The sequence below is a fragment of the Sus scrofa genome, chromosome 5, assembly GCF_054392235.1.
Source record: "Sus scrofa isolate SSC_HxYL_T2T_F1_AM1 chromosome 5, Sscrofa_HxYL_maternal_Yorkshire_Landrace_v2.0, whole genome shotgun sequence".
NCBI lineage: Eukaryota > Metazoa > Chordata > Mammalia > Artiodactyla > Suidae > Sus > Sus scrofa.
Genome location: NC_139387.1, coordinates 97,533,561 through 97,549,555, shown reverse-complemented (window position 1 = coordinate 97,549,555; position 15,995 = coordinate 97,533,561). Strand labels below are relative to the sequence as shown.

The 15,995-nt window shown below is 42.2% G+C and overlaps 1 protein-coding gene across 1 annotated transcript in view; it reads left to right on the top strand.

Annotated features, from left to right (window-relative positions):
- The window catches only part of PLEKHG7 (pleckstrin homology and RhoGEF domain containing G7), an 84,981-nt gene extending 69,613 nt beyond the window's left edge, over positions 1-15,368 (top strand). The window contains 5 exon segments of the mRNA XM_085024909.1: positions 256-265; positions 4,061-4,132; positions 8,942-9,057; positions 9,060-9,083; positions 15,100-15,368. Of these exon segments, the coding sequence (XP_084881035.1) occupies positions 256-265; positions 4,061-4,132; positions 8,942-9,057; positions 9,060-9,083; positions 15,100-15,296 (419 nt within the window). The 3' untranslated portion in view covers positions 15,297-15,368.
- Positions 15,369-15,995: the final 627 nt, after the last annotated feature.

Sequence of the window (15,995 nt, the reverse complement as noted above, 5' to 3'; positions counted from 1 at the left end):
AGATTAATGAAGTGGATGAAAAGGAAATGGGTGGAAGTGCCTTTAAGTGTGGTTATCTATCCACCTGAAAGGTGGTGGGTAACGCTGAGGTGGCAGAGGGAGTGGGTCACGGAGTCAGTTTTGGGGTTCAGGTGTGGACATGATGCCAGGCCACGTAGAAGCTGGAGAACATGACCTCATGACTGTAAAATGTCTCTTGGTGAAAAGCCACTTCAGGAGTTCCCGTTGTGGCGCAGAGGAAACGAATCCGACTAGAAACCGTGAGGTTGCAGGTTTGACCCCTGGCTTCGCTCAGTGGGTTAAGGATCCGGCCTTGCCGTGAGCTGTGGTGTAGGTCGAAGACACGGCCCAGATCTGTCATTGCGGTGGCTCTGGTGTAGGCCGGTGGCTACAGCTCCGATTAGACCCCTACCTAGCCTGGGAACCTCCATATGCTGCAGGTGCGGCCCTAAAAAGACAAAAAGCCACTTCAGATGTGCCGTCATACGTCATGTGAGGGGGTGCTTGTCATGGAAGCATGGACGGGAGACTGATCTAAGCAGGAGGATCAGCCTAGCTTCTCAGGAGAGGTTTCTCGTAGCGTCAGATGGGGTGGAATGGGTTGGACCTCCCTAAACATCACACACAACAGGACCTGTTTGACAGCGTAGACGTTTTGATTTCATCAGGGAGGGAGGTGTCACATAGTAGTGTCGAATCAAGTTTAAAGTCCCTGGGACTTTAACTCCAAGTTGACACAGAGGTGTGGTAGGGGCCTGAGGGTGACAGTGTTAGAAGAATCAGGGCATCATTTGAATGGAGAAAGCATCGGACCAGGAATTAGGGATCTGGCACCAGTTGTGGGCTTCAGAGAAGGTTTACATGCCCTTCATCTCTTCTGTTACTGTTGATGATCGGGGCAGTTTTTTCCAGCCTTAAAAACTGTAGTGTTGAAAGAAGTGCGTTTTCTCACCCTCAGAAGGTGTACGTTTTTATTACTTTTAGGCTGGTTATAACCAGCTCCTTGTTGGAATTCATGCCCACACACTTGTCACAAATGCATTACTCCCCAAAGACTGGTATTTCTAAGTAGGAAAATGAGCAAGGTTGAGATGCGTGTGATGGCCCAGACATTGTAGCACCTAAAGAACACAATTGTGTGGGCTGCTGCAGAACAGGAATAAGTCAGGAATGCTGCTGTGTTTCCTAGGAGTGTGGTGAAAGCCCCACCGTCCAGATTCTATGAGGAAAACATAAAGATCTAGTCTAGTTAGACCTGTACAAGTTTTCAGAGTTCCCTGGTGGCTCAGCGGGTTAAGGACCTGACTTGTCACTTCGGTGGCTCGGGTTTGATCCCTGGCCCAGGAACTTCTGCATGCTGTAAGCATAGTCAAAAAACAAAAAACAAACAAACAAACAAAAAACCTGGTTGTGTGGCACTTAGCTTCAGACTCCTAGGATGATAAATATAGTCTGACTTTATTTTTATAATCTTTCTCCTCATTCATACTTTTTCATATTCCCATATTTACTTTTTAGCACTGTCAGTTCTTGAATTTGTCTTAAATCTTGTTTATGTATTATGTGTCTACCCTCACTAGAATTAAACCTCTCTGAAGACAGAGATTCTGTCTTAATCGTCTGTGTATAGTAGGTGCTCAGTATTTGTTGGCAGCTTGGTGGAAAACCAGGGCCTCCGTAAATGGTAGCTAAAATAGTCACCATTTCCTAGAATGAAGTCTAAGACATGGAACATGTCCTAGAAGGTGTCCTAGAAGATACCTGTTGGTTAAGTACTTCACGTTAGAAGGAGGAAACAGAGCTGTTTCGTTTTGACCGTGGTCATCCGCCTCGTTCGGGTAAGAGGGACAGGGGGTGGGAGCCGTGTTTAGCAGGTCTCAAAGGTCTGATGTGGACCGGACTTCCCGGTCACTCCTCATGCTCTGTGTTCATTAGGATATGAGTCAGCTATTGGACGCAGACAGGTTTCTTTCTCTCCGTAAAACTCTGAGCTGTGTGACAGCTCCCCTCCCTGAAGCGTAAGGGATCCAGGCTTCCTGTGTCCGGGTGCTCTGCTGTCCTTGAGCACTGCTTTCTTCTGTGGCCCCAAGACAAGCCACCCGTGTGTCGGCATTCTAGCTCATGGCCCACTGGTCAGGATCTCGTCACTTGGTCATAGGTAGTGACCAGGAAACCTGGAAGATGTGTTTATTCACAAGGAGCATCTACCCACTAAAACATGGAAATTTCATTACTGCAAAAGAAGGGGCGAATGGTTTTTGAGGGACAACCAGCCGTCTCTGCCGCAGCCCACTTTGTGAAAAGCAAAATTTCTAGTAGCAATGGAGAGGAATACATTTTTTAAAAAAACTGTTCAGGGACAATTCAAGGCTGAGTAAAATGTCTAATTTCTCTTCTATACTGATACAGAAAGTATCTTTCCTCTAATCTTTAAAGAGAGGGGCTAGAAATGAGTCCTGGATATTTTTATCTATTAATTTAATCTTAGACACCTCATTTCCAGGGAGTAAAAGTAATGAGAAAGAACTTCTAGAATAATATGAAAAAATAGAATAGTAAATATACTTATTTTTCTTATATTTAAGTGCCTGACACATTCCCCTCTGAAAGGAGTGCCTTCCGTCTCAATTCTTTTAAGTTAAACCGTTTCTTTTTCTAAGAGATGGAGTTAGAGAGGTGAACTTCTCGTTCTAATATTTGGTTTCTCTTCTCTCCCCTTCTTAGGGAAAAGTAGAAAAGCCTCTTTGCCTTAAGTTATTATCAAAAGCAATACTAGAAGCGCTTGAAACTATAAAGCTGCATGAAGACTATTTAAACCTCTGTAGACACGTTGTAAAACTTGAGAAACAGACTGTTTTAATGACTGTCTTAGCCAGGGCTGCCAAGACGAATAGCACAGCCCGGGTGGCTTAAACAATAGGCATTTATTTCTCACAGTTCTCGAGGCTGAAAGTCCAGGATTACGTTTCGGGCAGATTCACTTTCAGGTGAGAGCTCTCTCTTGGGTTTGCAGACGGCCCCCTCCTCGGCGTCCACGCATGACAGAGACGCAGAGAGCTCTGGTGTGTCCTTGTGGGATGACCCTAGCACTGTCGGGTCAGGGTCCATCCTTAGGCCTTCATTTAATCCTAATTCCTTACTCCAGGCCTTCACAGTGGGAGGTTAAGGCTTCCACAGAGAACTGGAGGGAGATGCACTTCAGTCCCCAGCACTGGCAAAGGGCCTTTTTTCTAGTTAATGTACACTTTTGCCAATGACCACCCAGATGAGTCAAGGGGCAAAAATGCCGGAGTTCTTTTAGTCAACAAATGTGCCCTAGGCTTAGTTGAAACCACTGCAAATACCATTCAAGTTACCTTTTTTTTTTTTTTTTTTTTGTCTCTTTAGGGCTACACCAGCAGCATATGGTGGTTCCTAGGCTAGGGGTCGGATCGGAGCTGTAGCTGGCCGCTGGCCGACGTCACAGCCACAGCAACATCAGATCTGAGCCGTGTCTGTGACCTACACCACAGCTAACGGCAACATCGGATCTCTGGCCCACTGAGTGAGGCCAGAGATCGAACCTGTGTCCTCATGGATGCTAGTCAGATTGTTTGCACTGAGCCATGACGGGAGCTCCGTCATTCACGTTATCTTAGATGCACATGAAAAGCATCACAAATACAATGTCTTTAAGGTTGGAAACATGGGAGCTCCCATTGTGGCTCAGTGGTAACGAAGCCGACTGGTGTCCATGAGGACACAGGTTCGATCCGTGGCCCCACTCAGTGAGTTAAGGATCCAGCATTACCATGAGCTGTGGTTAGGTTGCAGACATGGCTTGGGGAAAAAAGTTGGAAGCATGGACTCGCATCAGGTCCCTGCTTTGAGGAGAAATCAGTTCAACCGTGATGCAGTTTTCTGAACCACATGATTAGAGCCCCCTGAACTGTAGGCCTGTCTGCCCTGATCCCCCGCCTATATTCTTTTCTAAGGGATTCTTTGGTTTTTTTGTTTTTTTAAACCCTTCTGCTTACTATTTCCAGCCCCAAATTCATCATCTATCTTTCCTCAACACAAGATTCCTCGATGTTTATCTGTTTCTGTCTAATGATTTCCTCTTAGGAAACTAAGCACAACAAGGTAAAATACAGTCGCTTCTTTCCAAGTGAGTCTGCGAAATGAGTTTAGAAATATTTCTGAATAAATTGAGTTGAAAAGATTCTTAGGCATCAAATTGGATTTTACCCTCTAAAAATGGAGGCATTATAAAATACTGGCTTTTTCAGTCAGAGAGCTCTGAACTGAAAAACAGCCGTCACAAAAGCCGGTCCCATTTCTTAAGGACGTCAGAAGGTGTGTATGTTTTTAGAATGCCTTAGTCTTGATACTTCCGAGGTAAGTCCCAGATGTTACAGGACTTGGTGCCTGCGTCAGCAAATGAAATTAAGATACTCTTGTCCACATTGGCCTTTTTTCCTCTTGCAAATCGCCCAGCACAGCAGAAGCTGCCAGAGCAGGGGCCTCTCTGAACCATCTGCTGCCAAGTGCCGAGGTGATACCTACCACCCGTTTCGATTGGAAAGCTCACTTCCTTCCTGAAAAGTCATGATCTGGGGACTAGGGGTGGGAAGGAGCCCTGCTCTCTCAGCCTCCACCTGTAATTAAGAACTGTGGAAACCGGAGTTCCCGTCGTGGCTCAGTGGTTAACAAATCTGACTAGGAACCATGAGGATGCAGGTTCGGTCCCTGGCCTCGCTCAGTGGGTTAAGGATCTGGCATTGCCGTGAGCTGTGGTGTAGGTCACAGACGCGACTCGGATCCCATGTTGCTGCGGCTCTGATGTAGGCTGGTGGCTGCAGCTCGGATTGGACCCCTAGCCTGGGAACCTCCACATGCCGTGGGTGTGGCCCAAGAAAAGACAGAAAGCCAAAAAAAAATTAAAAAACTGTGGAAACCAAGCAAATGTGTAGCTGGCATCCCAGAAAAAAATGAGTCACCAGGGGCTACAGCCACAGCATTTCTTCTAAGAACAGGGATTTTTTTCCCCTTACTTATTAATGGTTACCATTAGTGGTTTTATTTCCCATTCAGCCACGGGTCTCCAGGTCCACCAAAGGCTGTCTGTCAAATCTGCCCTTTCACAGTCTGTTCCCTGACTGGTTTCAGGAAGGGGCCTCCTCCTCAGCTGCTGGATACCTGCCCTGAGAGGTGAGAAGAGGTGCTGCAATATGCCTTTGGCCATGAGAGATACCTAATGTTCTCACCCACTCATTTCTTGACTAAATGACTAGCCTTCACAGGTAGAAGATCCTGAGACGAGATCTTTGCCATCTTTTAATAACTAAGCTTTTAGATGGCATGTTGGTTAGTTGAGCTAAATAATTTATGGATCTTTAAGCAGTAAAATAGACACTCATTAATCAATCTGTGAATAGTTGATTAATGGTTGAGGACAGAACGAGTGTTGGAGAATATTAAGAGTCGCAGTTTGGGAACTTGGATGGCCTCCTATTTTTAGCTGCCCAGACTAGTTGTGTCTGAACGACTCAGGCTCTGAAAAATGTCTGTCCCCTTCAAAAACCTGGCATTCAGCACATCTTACCTTCTCTTTACATAATGGCACAAAACAGAGCCCCTCAATTAATGGCACCCCATTATTGACCGTATTATAAGATAACATCTAGATTCATGATGGTTCGTGACTTGGTTCCAGAGTAAGGAATGTTACCTGTTTTAAATGCGTCTGGCTGTTAAATCTGGGGAGTTTTATTGACTTCACACAAGCAAAAATATTCACCCAGAGAAGACATTGGGTGTTTTAAACTGTTTTCTGTTGTAAATTTCTCTTTGCTATTTAACACACAAAGTGTGTCACGTATATCCCAAAATTTATACCCTTTTTAAAAAAATTCAGCATATTAGATATTTCAAAATAATTTCAGTTATTTACAAATTGTAGAGCATAAGATCTCATGGACAGAGTTGGCCAGGATGAGTCTCCTCTTTCTTGTTCATTTAACTCTGTACCGTAGAGGAATACTGGAAATGAAGAGCTTCCTATGGGTCTGATCGTCAGTTAAATGTTTCTTAGTTATGGACGTTATCCTTTATTTATTCTGGTAATTAAACCTGGGGATCCAAAACACTGAGCTTTTTTTTGCCTTTTTTTTTTTATTATTGTTGATTTACAGTGTTCTGTCAGTTTCTGCTGTACAGCAGCATGACCCAGTCATACACATGCATAATTCTTTTTCCTCACGTTATAGCAGGATCTCATTGCTTATCCTCTCCAAATGCAATAGTTTGCATCTACTAACCCCAAACTCCCAGTCCATCCCACTCCCTCCCCTGTCACCTCAGCAACCACATGTCTGTTCTCCATGTCCATGAGTTTGTTTCTTTTCTGTAGATAGGTTCATTTGTGCCATGTATTAGATTCCAAATACAAGTGATATCATATGGTATTTGTCTTTCTCTTTCTGACTTACTTCACTTAGTATGCAAGTTTCTAGTTACTTCCCTTAGTTTGAGTCTTTAGTTCCAGCCATGTTGCTGCAAATGGCATTGTTTTGTTTTTTTTTATGGCTGAGTTTTGTTCTTTTTATGGCTGAGTAGTATTCCATTGTTTATATGTACCACACCTTCTTTTTTTAAAGTTTTTCATTGTCTCCATTATAGTTGATTTACAGTGTTCTGTCAATTTATATTGTACAGAAAAGTGACCCAGTCATACATATATATACATTCTTTTTCTTACATTATCCTCCATCATGTTCCATCATGATATAGATATAGTTTCCTGTGCTGCCATACAACAGAATCTCATTGCTTGTCCACTCCAAATGCAATATATTTTTTGCATCTATTAACCCCAAACTCCCAGTCCATCCCGCTCCTTCCCCCTTCCCCTTGGCAACCACAAGTCTGTTCTCCAAGTCCATTATTTTCTTTTCTGTGGAAAGGTTCATTTGTGCCATATATTAGATTTCAGATATAAGTGATATCACATGATACTTGTCTTTCTCTTTCTGACTTACTTCACTCAGGATGAGAGTCTCTAGTTCCATCCATGTTGCTGCAAATGGCATTATTTTTTTCTTTTTTATGGCTGAGTAGTATTCCATTGTGTATATATACCATATCTTCTTAATCCAATCATCTGTCGATGGACATTTGGGTTGTTTCCATGTCTTGGCTATTGTGAATAGTGCTGCAGTGAATATGCGGGTGCATATGTATTTTTTAAGGAAAGTTTTGTCCGGATATATGCCCAAGAGTGGGATTGCTGGGTCATATGGTAGTTCTATGTATAGATTTCTAAGGTATTTCCTTACTGATCTCCATAGTGGTTGTACCAGCTTACATTCCCACCAACAGTGCAGGAGGGTTCCCTTTTCTCCATACCCCCTCCAGCATTTGTTATTTGTGGACTTACTAATAATGGCCATTCTGACTAGTGTCAGGTGGTACCTCATAGTAGCTTTGATTTGCATTTCTCTAATATGATGTCAAGCATTTTTTCATGTGCTTGTTGGCCATCTGTACATCTTGGAAAAATGTCTTTTCAGTCTTTTGCCCATTTTTCAATTGGGTTGTTGGCTTTTTTGCTGTTGAATTATGTAAGTTGCTTATATATTCTAGAGATTAAGCCCTTGTCAGTTGCAACATTTGAAACTATTTTCTCCCATTCTGTCAGTTGTCTTTTTGTGTGCTTTTTGATTTCCTTTGCTGTGCAAAAGCTTGTCAGTTTGATTAGGTCCCATTGGTTTATCTTTGCTTTTACTTCTGTTGCCTTGAGAGACCAGAGAAAACATCTGTAAGGTTGATGTCAGAGAATGTTTTGCCTATGTTCTCTTCTAGGAGTTTGATGGTGTCTTGTCTTACGTTTAAGTCTATTAGCCATTTTGAGTTTATTTTTGTACATGGTGTTTCATTGATTTCCATGCAGCTGTCCAGTTTTCCCAGCACCACTTGCTAAAAGGACTGTCTTTTTCCCATTTTATATTCTTGCTGCCTTTGTTGAAGATTAATTGACCATAGGTGTCTGGGTTTATTTCTGGCTTCTCTATTCTGTCCAGCTGGTCTTTGTGTTTCCTTTTGTACCAGTACCACACCTTCTTGATGACTTTGGCTTTGTAATATTTTCTGAAGTCTGGGAGAGTTCTGTTCCTGCTTTTTTTTTCCCCCTAAGGATTTCTTTGTCAGTTCTTGGTCTTTTATGGTTCCATATAAATTTTTGGATTGTTTGTTTTAGTTCTCTGAAAAATATCATGGGTAATTTGATAGGGAATGCATTGAATCTGTAGATTGCTTTGGGTCATGTGCCCATTTTAATGATGTTAATTTTTCCAGTCCAGGAGCATGGGATATCTTTCCATTTCTTTGAATCCTCTTTAACTTCCTTGATTAATGTTTTATAGTTCTCAACATGTAAGTCTTTCATCTCCTTGGACAGGTTTATTCCTACGTATTTAATTTTTTTGAGTGTGATTTTAAAAGGTATTTTTGTATTCTTTTTCTAACATTCATTGTTAGTATATAGAAATGCAACCACTTTCTGAATGTTAATCTTGTATCCTGCTACCTTGCTGAATCTGATGATCAGTTTAAGTAGTTTTGTGTGGAGTTATTCGGGTCTTCTACATATAGCATCATCTTGTCTACATAGAGTGACAGTTTTATTTCTTCTCTTCCAGTTTAGATACCTTTTGTTTCTTTTGCTTGTCTGATTGCTGTGGCTAGGACTTCCAATACTATGTTGAATTAAAAAAAACTACTATGCTTTTAAATCACTATGTACTTTGGAAATCCTTTTCAACATCTAGAAAGAATACTAATCTGGGTTTTGAGCAGTTGTTTCCAAAAATCAATTTACTTATGGACGTACTCTAAGTATGTGCCTCAATAATTATTTCCTACTTACTGCATTGTTTTCCTCCTTAATTTCAGAAATTTGGAGGCTTGGACCCAGTTTAATGTGTCCTTCACTCACTCGTGAGCTGCAAACAGTAATCACAGAGGGTGGCTCATGGACGGTGCTTGACCAGCCCATTCCTCTCCACAGCCTGGTCGTCAGGGCCTTGATCCACTCCACGTATCAGGTATATTTCTGTTTTCATCATGCAGCTCATCTGTTTGCCATCAGAGAGTTCTGTGTTGGCTTTTTTTGGTAATAGGACATGAGTCTAATTTAAATTTTCATAAAAGACAATACTGGGTTCCTATGTGGTGCTATATCATTCACTGTACAGGTTATGGCAAGAGTATTGGACTTGCTTTCCAGTGCCTGCATGACCCAGTCCTGACCTTGCTGGCTGTGGGACCTTGTGTGCAGAGCATTCCTCTAAGCCACAGACTTGTCTTGCTAAAATCAGTATTTACCCCAGTGGGTTGTCATGGGAATTAAATGCAGCAGTGCATGTAAAGCAGTCAATAAATGATAGCTATTGGGAGTTCCCGTCATGGCACAGTGGAAACGAATCTGACTAGGAACCATGAGGTTGCGGGTTTGGTCCCTGGTCTTGCTCAGTGGGTTAAGGATCTGACGTTGCCGTGAGCTGTGGTGTAGGTCGCAGACTCGGCTTGGATCCCATGTTGCTATGGCTGTGGTGTAGGCTGGCAGCTGTAGCTCCGATTAGACCCCTAGCCTGGAAACCTCCATATGCCGCGGATGCGGCCTTGAAAAGGAAAAAAAAAAAAAGAGAGAGAGAGATAGCTGTTGTTAGAGTTGTTATTCTGTTAGCCATTTTTAGTAATATTGCTATTGTGTTTTGTCTTTAGGTGGGTGTTTCGGGGGTTTTGGGGGGGTTTTTTGTTTGTTTCTTTTTGGTTTTTTTGGTCTTTTTTTTTTTTGCTTTTTAGGGCTGCACCTGCGGCATATGGAGGTTCCCAGGCTAGGGGTCATATTGGAGCTACAGCTGCCAGCCTACACCACAGCCCAGCTTCGCAGGATCTGAGCCACATTTGCAACCTACACCACAGCTCATGGCAACTGAGCAAGGCCAGGGATCGAACCCACAACCCCATAATCACTAGTTGGGTTCGTTTCCACTGCCCCACAACAGGAACCCTCTATTGCTATTGTTAAAGCACCAGTAAACCATGACATGCACTGCAAGCCCAAGGTATTCTGTTGCAATTGCTGTGTATAAAAATTCATGCCAGAAATAAATATATAAATGTGTATATGTATCTTATGTATAGGTCAGAAATTATATTATTGTTATTTAATTTTCAAGCATTTCCCAAATGTCTCCTGAGAGCTGGGCACTCTCTGAGCGCCATGGAGTTACAAAGATGAGTAAGAAAGAGCCCTTGTTCTTAGGGGGCTCGCAGAACAACAGAAGATCAATACATCCTGTCTGGAAGGCCCCGGGCCTCTGAGGGACATTTCCACCTACTCAGTACCAGGTGGGTGGCAGCGGTGTTCCAGAGGAAGCAGGTACCATTCTGCCTTAGGTCCAGGCTTGTAGGAGCCCAGCAAAGCCAGGCAGGAGGAGCAGAAGAGGGAGCTCTCTCCCTGCTTCTCAGTTCCCACCCCAGCAGCCAAGCCCAAAGCATCAGTCCCTGGCCCAGGACGGCCCTGTACCCAGCAGGACAACATAACGTGGTGAACACAGCAACAAATACTAGTAACGGTGAACACTGACGTTGCTGTGTGTATGACTACGTTTGTGTTGTAATGCTTAAACTGCTGAGCGGATGCAGACGCTCTCCCCAGAGCAGCCGGGCTCCAGTGCAGGGAACCTGCTTCCAGAACCAGAGCCTCCTGCCGCCTCTGTCCACCCTCTGTATTTCTACTAAGGTTGCTGAAAAGCAGATGCACAGGCCTGAAGCCCTCTGAGATCACATCTGACTGGGACCAGTCACTGTCTGTCACAGGCCAAAGTCTTGATAAACCAGAAAGCTCTCCTGAGCGAGCCTAAAAAGGAGCCTTTCAGAAGAGCACAACTTTCTCCCGACAGTGGCCCAAGTTCAGAGCATCTGACATGATAAATGGCCATGAGAAGAAGGGGTGTCCGATGTAGTTTGAGAAGGAGGCGGCGTGGGCTCAGGTCACCCACAGCCCTGCCAGCTTGAAGAACTGAACTGCAGGGGAAGTGGGGTGTCACAGCATTCCCGTGGGGGATGCATGTCTTTTCTCCTGCAGTCCTTTTCTTTGGGCGGCAGGGAGGAGGTGATAAAATAAATACCTTTTTAAAAACCATACTTAAGCCATTTTTGTTATTTTTTAACGTGTCCCTACCATGTCATTTCTGTTTTTGAATATTTTTCTCATTCCTCTGGTTATTATTTTAACTTATCAGCTCGTGTGCCTGAGGCAGACCAGCTGTAAACAGAGTAGAGTCTGAGAATAGAGGTGGCGCTTTGGAGTGACAGAGACCTGGTTTCAGATCCTAGCTGTGTCATTCACAAGCAGTGCGACCTTGGAAAGATGCATCGAAATCTGTGTTCTCATTTGTGAAGGGGGAATTAGTTGACCAATCTTTTTTTTTTAATTGAAATTAATTAATTTACAGTGTTACAGGTGTACAGAAGAGTGACTCATTTATGCAAATGTTATTCCTTTTCAGATTCTTTTTCATTATAGGTTATTGCAAGATAATGAATTTAGTCCCCTATACGATAGTTTATTTATTCTATGTAGTGTGTATATATAAATTCCTAATTGATCCCTCCCCCTTTCCCCTTATGGAAAACAATAAGTTTGTTTTCAAAGTCTGTGAGTCTGATTCTGTTTTATAAATAAATTCACTTGTATCATTTTTTAAGATTCCACATATAAATGATATAATGTGATACTTGTTTTTCTCTGTCTGACTGACTGAGTATAATAATATCTCGGTCCATATGACATTATTTCATTATAGTGACATTATTTCATTGCTCATGGCTGAGTAAATTCCATTGTGTATGTGTGTGCATATAAATGTGTACAGACACACACATACACACACACACACCAAATCTTCTTTATCCATTCATCTCTCAGTGGACATTTAGATTTTTTTCCATGTCTTGGCTGTTGTGAAAAGAGTTTTCATTTTCTCCTGATAGATGCCCAGGAGCAGATTTGCTGGATCATATGATAACTCTATTTTTAGTTGTTTTTTTTTTTTTTCTTTTTAGGGCCGCACCTGCGTCACATGGAGGTTCCCAGGCTAGGCGTCTAATCTGAGCTAGAGCTGCCGGCCTACACCAGAGCCACAGCAACGCCAGATCCGAGCCACATCTGTGACTTACACCACAGCTCACAGCAACTCCGGATCCTTAACCCGCTGAGCAAGGCCAGGGATCGAACCCACATCGTTATGGATGCTAGTCGGGTTTGTTAACTGCTGAGCCACAACAGGAGCTCCTGTGTTTAGTTTTTTAAGGAACTTCCCTACTACACACATAGTGACTATACCAATTTACATTCCCACCACAGTGCAGCAGGGTTCTCTTCACACCGTCTCCAGCATTATTTGTAGACTTTTCAATGATGACCATTCTAACTGGTGTGAGGTGATACCTCATTGTAGTTTTGATTTACATTTCTGTATTTAGTGCTGTTGAGCATCTTTTCATGTGCCTATTGGCGATCTATGTTTTCTTTGGCAAAATGTCTTTAGGTCTTCTGCCCGTTTTTTGATTGGGTTGTGTTTTTAATATTGGGCTACATGAGTTCTTTGTATATTTTGGAAATGAATCCCTTGTGGGTTGCATCATTTGCAAATACTTTCTCCCATTCCATAGGTTGTCTTTCCGTTCTGTTTATGGTTTTCTTTGCTGTGCCAAAGCTTTTAAGTTTAATTAGGTCCCATTTGGGTTTGTACGTTTGTTTGCTTGCTTTTGTTTCCATTACTCTAGGAGACAGGTCCAGAGGAACATTGCTGTGATGTATGTTAGAGCGTTCTGCCAGTGTTTTCCTCTAGGTGCCTTATAGCGTCTGGTCTTAGATTTAGGTCTTTGAGTTTATTATTGTGTATGGTTTTAGAAAATGTTATGACTTCATTCTTTTACATGTAGCTGTCCAATTTTCCCCACACCATTTATTTATTTTTTTATCTTTTTGTCTTTTCAGGGCCACACCCGCAGCACATGGAAGTTCCCAGGCTCGAAGTTGAGCCAGAGCTGCAGTTGCAGCCTACGCCACAGCCACAGCAACTCAGGATCTAAGCCATGTCTGCAACCTACACCACAGCTCACAGCAACGCCGGATTCTTAACCCACTGAGCAAGGCCAGGGCTCGAACCTGGGTCCTCATGGATCCTCCTAGTCAGGCTTGTTAACTGTGGATCCATAATGGGAACTCAGCCCAGCACCACTTATTAAAGAGACTCTCTTTTCTCTATTGTATATTCTTGCCTCTTTACTGTAGATTAATTGACCATAGTGCATGGGTTTATTTCTGGGCTTTCTGTCCTGTTCCGTTATCAGTGTGTCTGGTTTTGTGCCAGTACCATAATGTTTTGATAACCGTAGCTTTGTAATAGAGTCTGAAATCAGGGAGCCAGATTCCTCCAGCTTATCTTATAAGTAGTTGGCTTATCTTACAGAGTTGCTGTATGGTTTAAATGACACAAAAAGGAAAAAAATACATAGCAGTATGCTCAGTCCCTAGTACATGCTTAATAAATGATGTCAACAGTTAATTGTTAGTTATATTAGAACATCAGGGAGAAAACTATTCCTAGACATTTATTGTCTCCTTATTGTATTTTACAGTCCTAGCCATGCAAGGTCCTTCTGCTTATGAAGTCCTTAGTAGGCATATTGCATACCAAACAGATGCAGGATACCTTAAATAATTGAGAACTACAGTTCAAATTTTAAGGAAAATGGGTTCTGAAATTCAGCCAAGAACAACAGTCTGATCTTTAAAGCTTCACTTGCTGCAGGGAATTTATAAGGAGAAAAATCAGAGAGTAAAACACAGCCTGATCTTTTTTCCAGAAGCTCATTGTAATAATAGGTTTAAATTCTCTCACTCCAGAGAAGCTGCACCGAATTTCATGACCTTGACAGGCTTGGTGGTAGAACAGAGCAAGTACGAGGTTTCGACTGTCAGAGCTTGTAATGCTGAAGTCCAGTTCCTGACGTTAAGGAAGGCCTCACATGGGCTTTGATGCTGAAATGAGGCCCAGTTTGCCTCCATGAGTCTGACCTAAACCCACAGACTCCAATGGATAGAAATAATGCCTTTGGCCAAGCATCAGCTTAATGACCAGCCAGGAAGAGTCAGCCTTCTCCTCCTCCTCTCTGAAGTACTTGGTATGACCTGGAGCCAGCCCTGGTGTGGTTTTGTTTTTTCCAAACCTAAAGGGACTGTAGAAAAAAGGTATAGGCTGCAGAATTTCATTCCCTGTGCTGTATTAATAAATCAGGGAAGAAGCTTTCATTATAAGAGCTCCAGCTGTATGAAAAAAGGAAAATCTCTCCTGATTATCTCCTGTCATATAAGGGACCAGGTAGGAAATGACAGAACAGGTTTCTGTGTTTCTTTTCAAACACAGAAACCATGTCAGAATTTCATTTTGTTTTGTTTTGTTTTGCACTGCATATAATTTGGTGAATGCTGGATTTAAGTCCCCCCCCCCTTTTTTTAGCTTTTCTTGGACTGCTATAAAGCATTCAGGCGGTTTTTGTATTTTTGTCACATCTTAGTTTGTTTATGACCTTTGTTTTTTGATGTGACTTCCCTTTAAGTACAAAAAATAAACCTTTCAAAAAGGAGTGCTGTGGGTCAAAAAAGAAACAGTGATGACACTGTTTTTCATATTTACACGATCTGTATTTTACACATGTGGGATCTACCTAATGTGCTACGCTGCTTCTTCCTGGGGGAGGAACCCCTTTTCCATCACTTAAGCCGTTTCATCAGGCCCAGAAGTCATTAGCTAAGGAAAAAAGGGTTTTCATATATAAGTGGGCTCTCTTTGGACATAGCAGTGAGACCTTGGTCTGGGATCATATTTTGGGTTTTTTGGTTTTTTTTTTTTTTTTGAATCAGACTTTCTAATTGACACAAACCCCCTATACTTAATTGATAAACAAAAATCCAGGTTCTTATAATGAGAAATTGTCTTGATTTCCTATTAAATGATTTGTCTTTTGTCTTTGATCCTTTTCTAGACTTTGGGCTGAGAAACGCTTTCTTCATGCTAGATGGGCAGTGTATAGCATCGTTCTGATTACAAGCCCAAGTGGGAGACATCTGAGTACGTATTTCAGTAGCACGTATATACCTGCTGATGTCCAGACTATCCAACAGTGCTTCGCTCAGGCCTGCAGGAGGTGCAGGGGAAGTTTGGTGCTGTTATAATTCGTAAAAGATCAGGTAAATTCAGTAATTCAGGAGGAAAACAATGCCCCACTCCTTGTGCACGACAGGAATTCTAGCAACCTCCTTTGTGTATATATGTAATGAAACCACCGTTCCTCCCTGGCGTGTAAATCAGTGTCAGTGCTCGGTGGTCCCGCCTCACACACCATGCTGATCTTTTGATAGGAAATTTGATTGCTCCTTTAATATATTAAGCAATGGATAATAAGGTCTACATCTTAGTAGCAGTCTTTAAATTCTAGTTTACAACAGTTTTCTTATCTCAGGTATACTTTATAATACCCTCACTTGGGAGGAGAAAAATCCTAAAGACTAAATTCCATTATTTTAAGGAAGAAAATACAACTGTTCATTCCAGTTCACCAGTTAATGCTTTCACTTGGGAGATTTTCATAGAAATAAGAAGATAGCTTTCTCTAATTCTCACTTTTTGAACAATAGTGAAGTTTGTCCTAAAATTTCTTTCTGGTTTTGACTGGGGGGTGTGGGCTATGTTTAAGCACCATGCAGTCACTTCATCTTATCTGGCAGGACTTGAAACGTCATTAGAACTCTTATCAAGAAAGGCACAGAATTATATTATCATGATGGAATATAAAATTAACTGCATTTAAGAAACTAGTTTTTTGTTTTTTGTTTTGTCTTTTTAGGGCCGCACCTGCAGCATATGGAGGTTCCCAGGCTA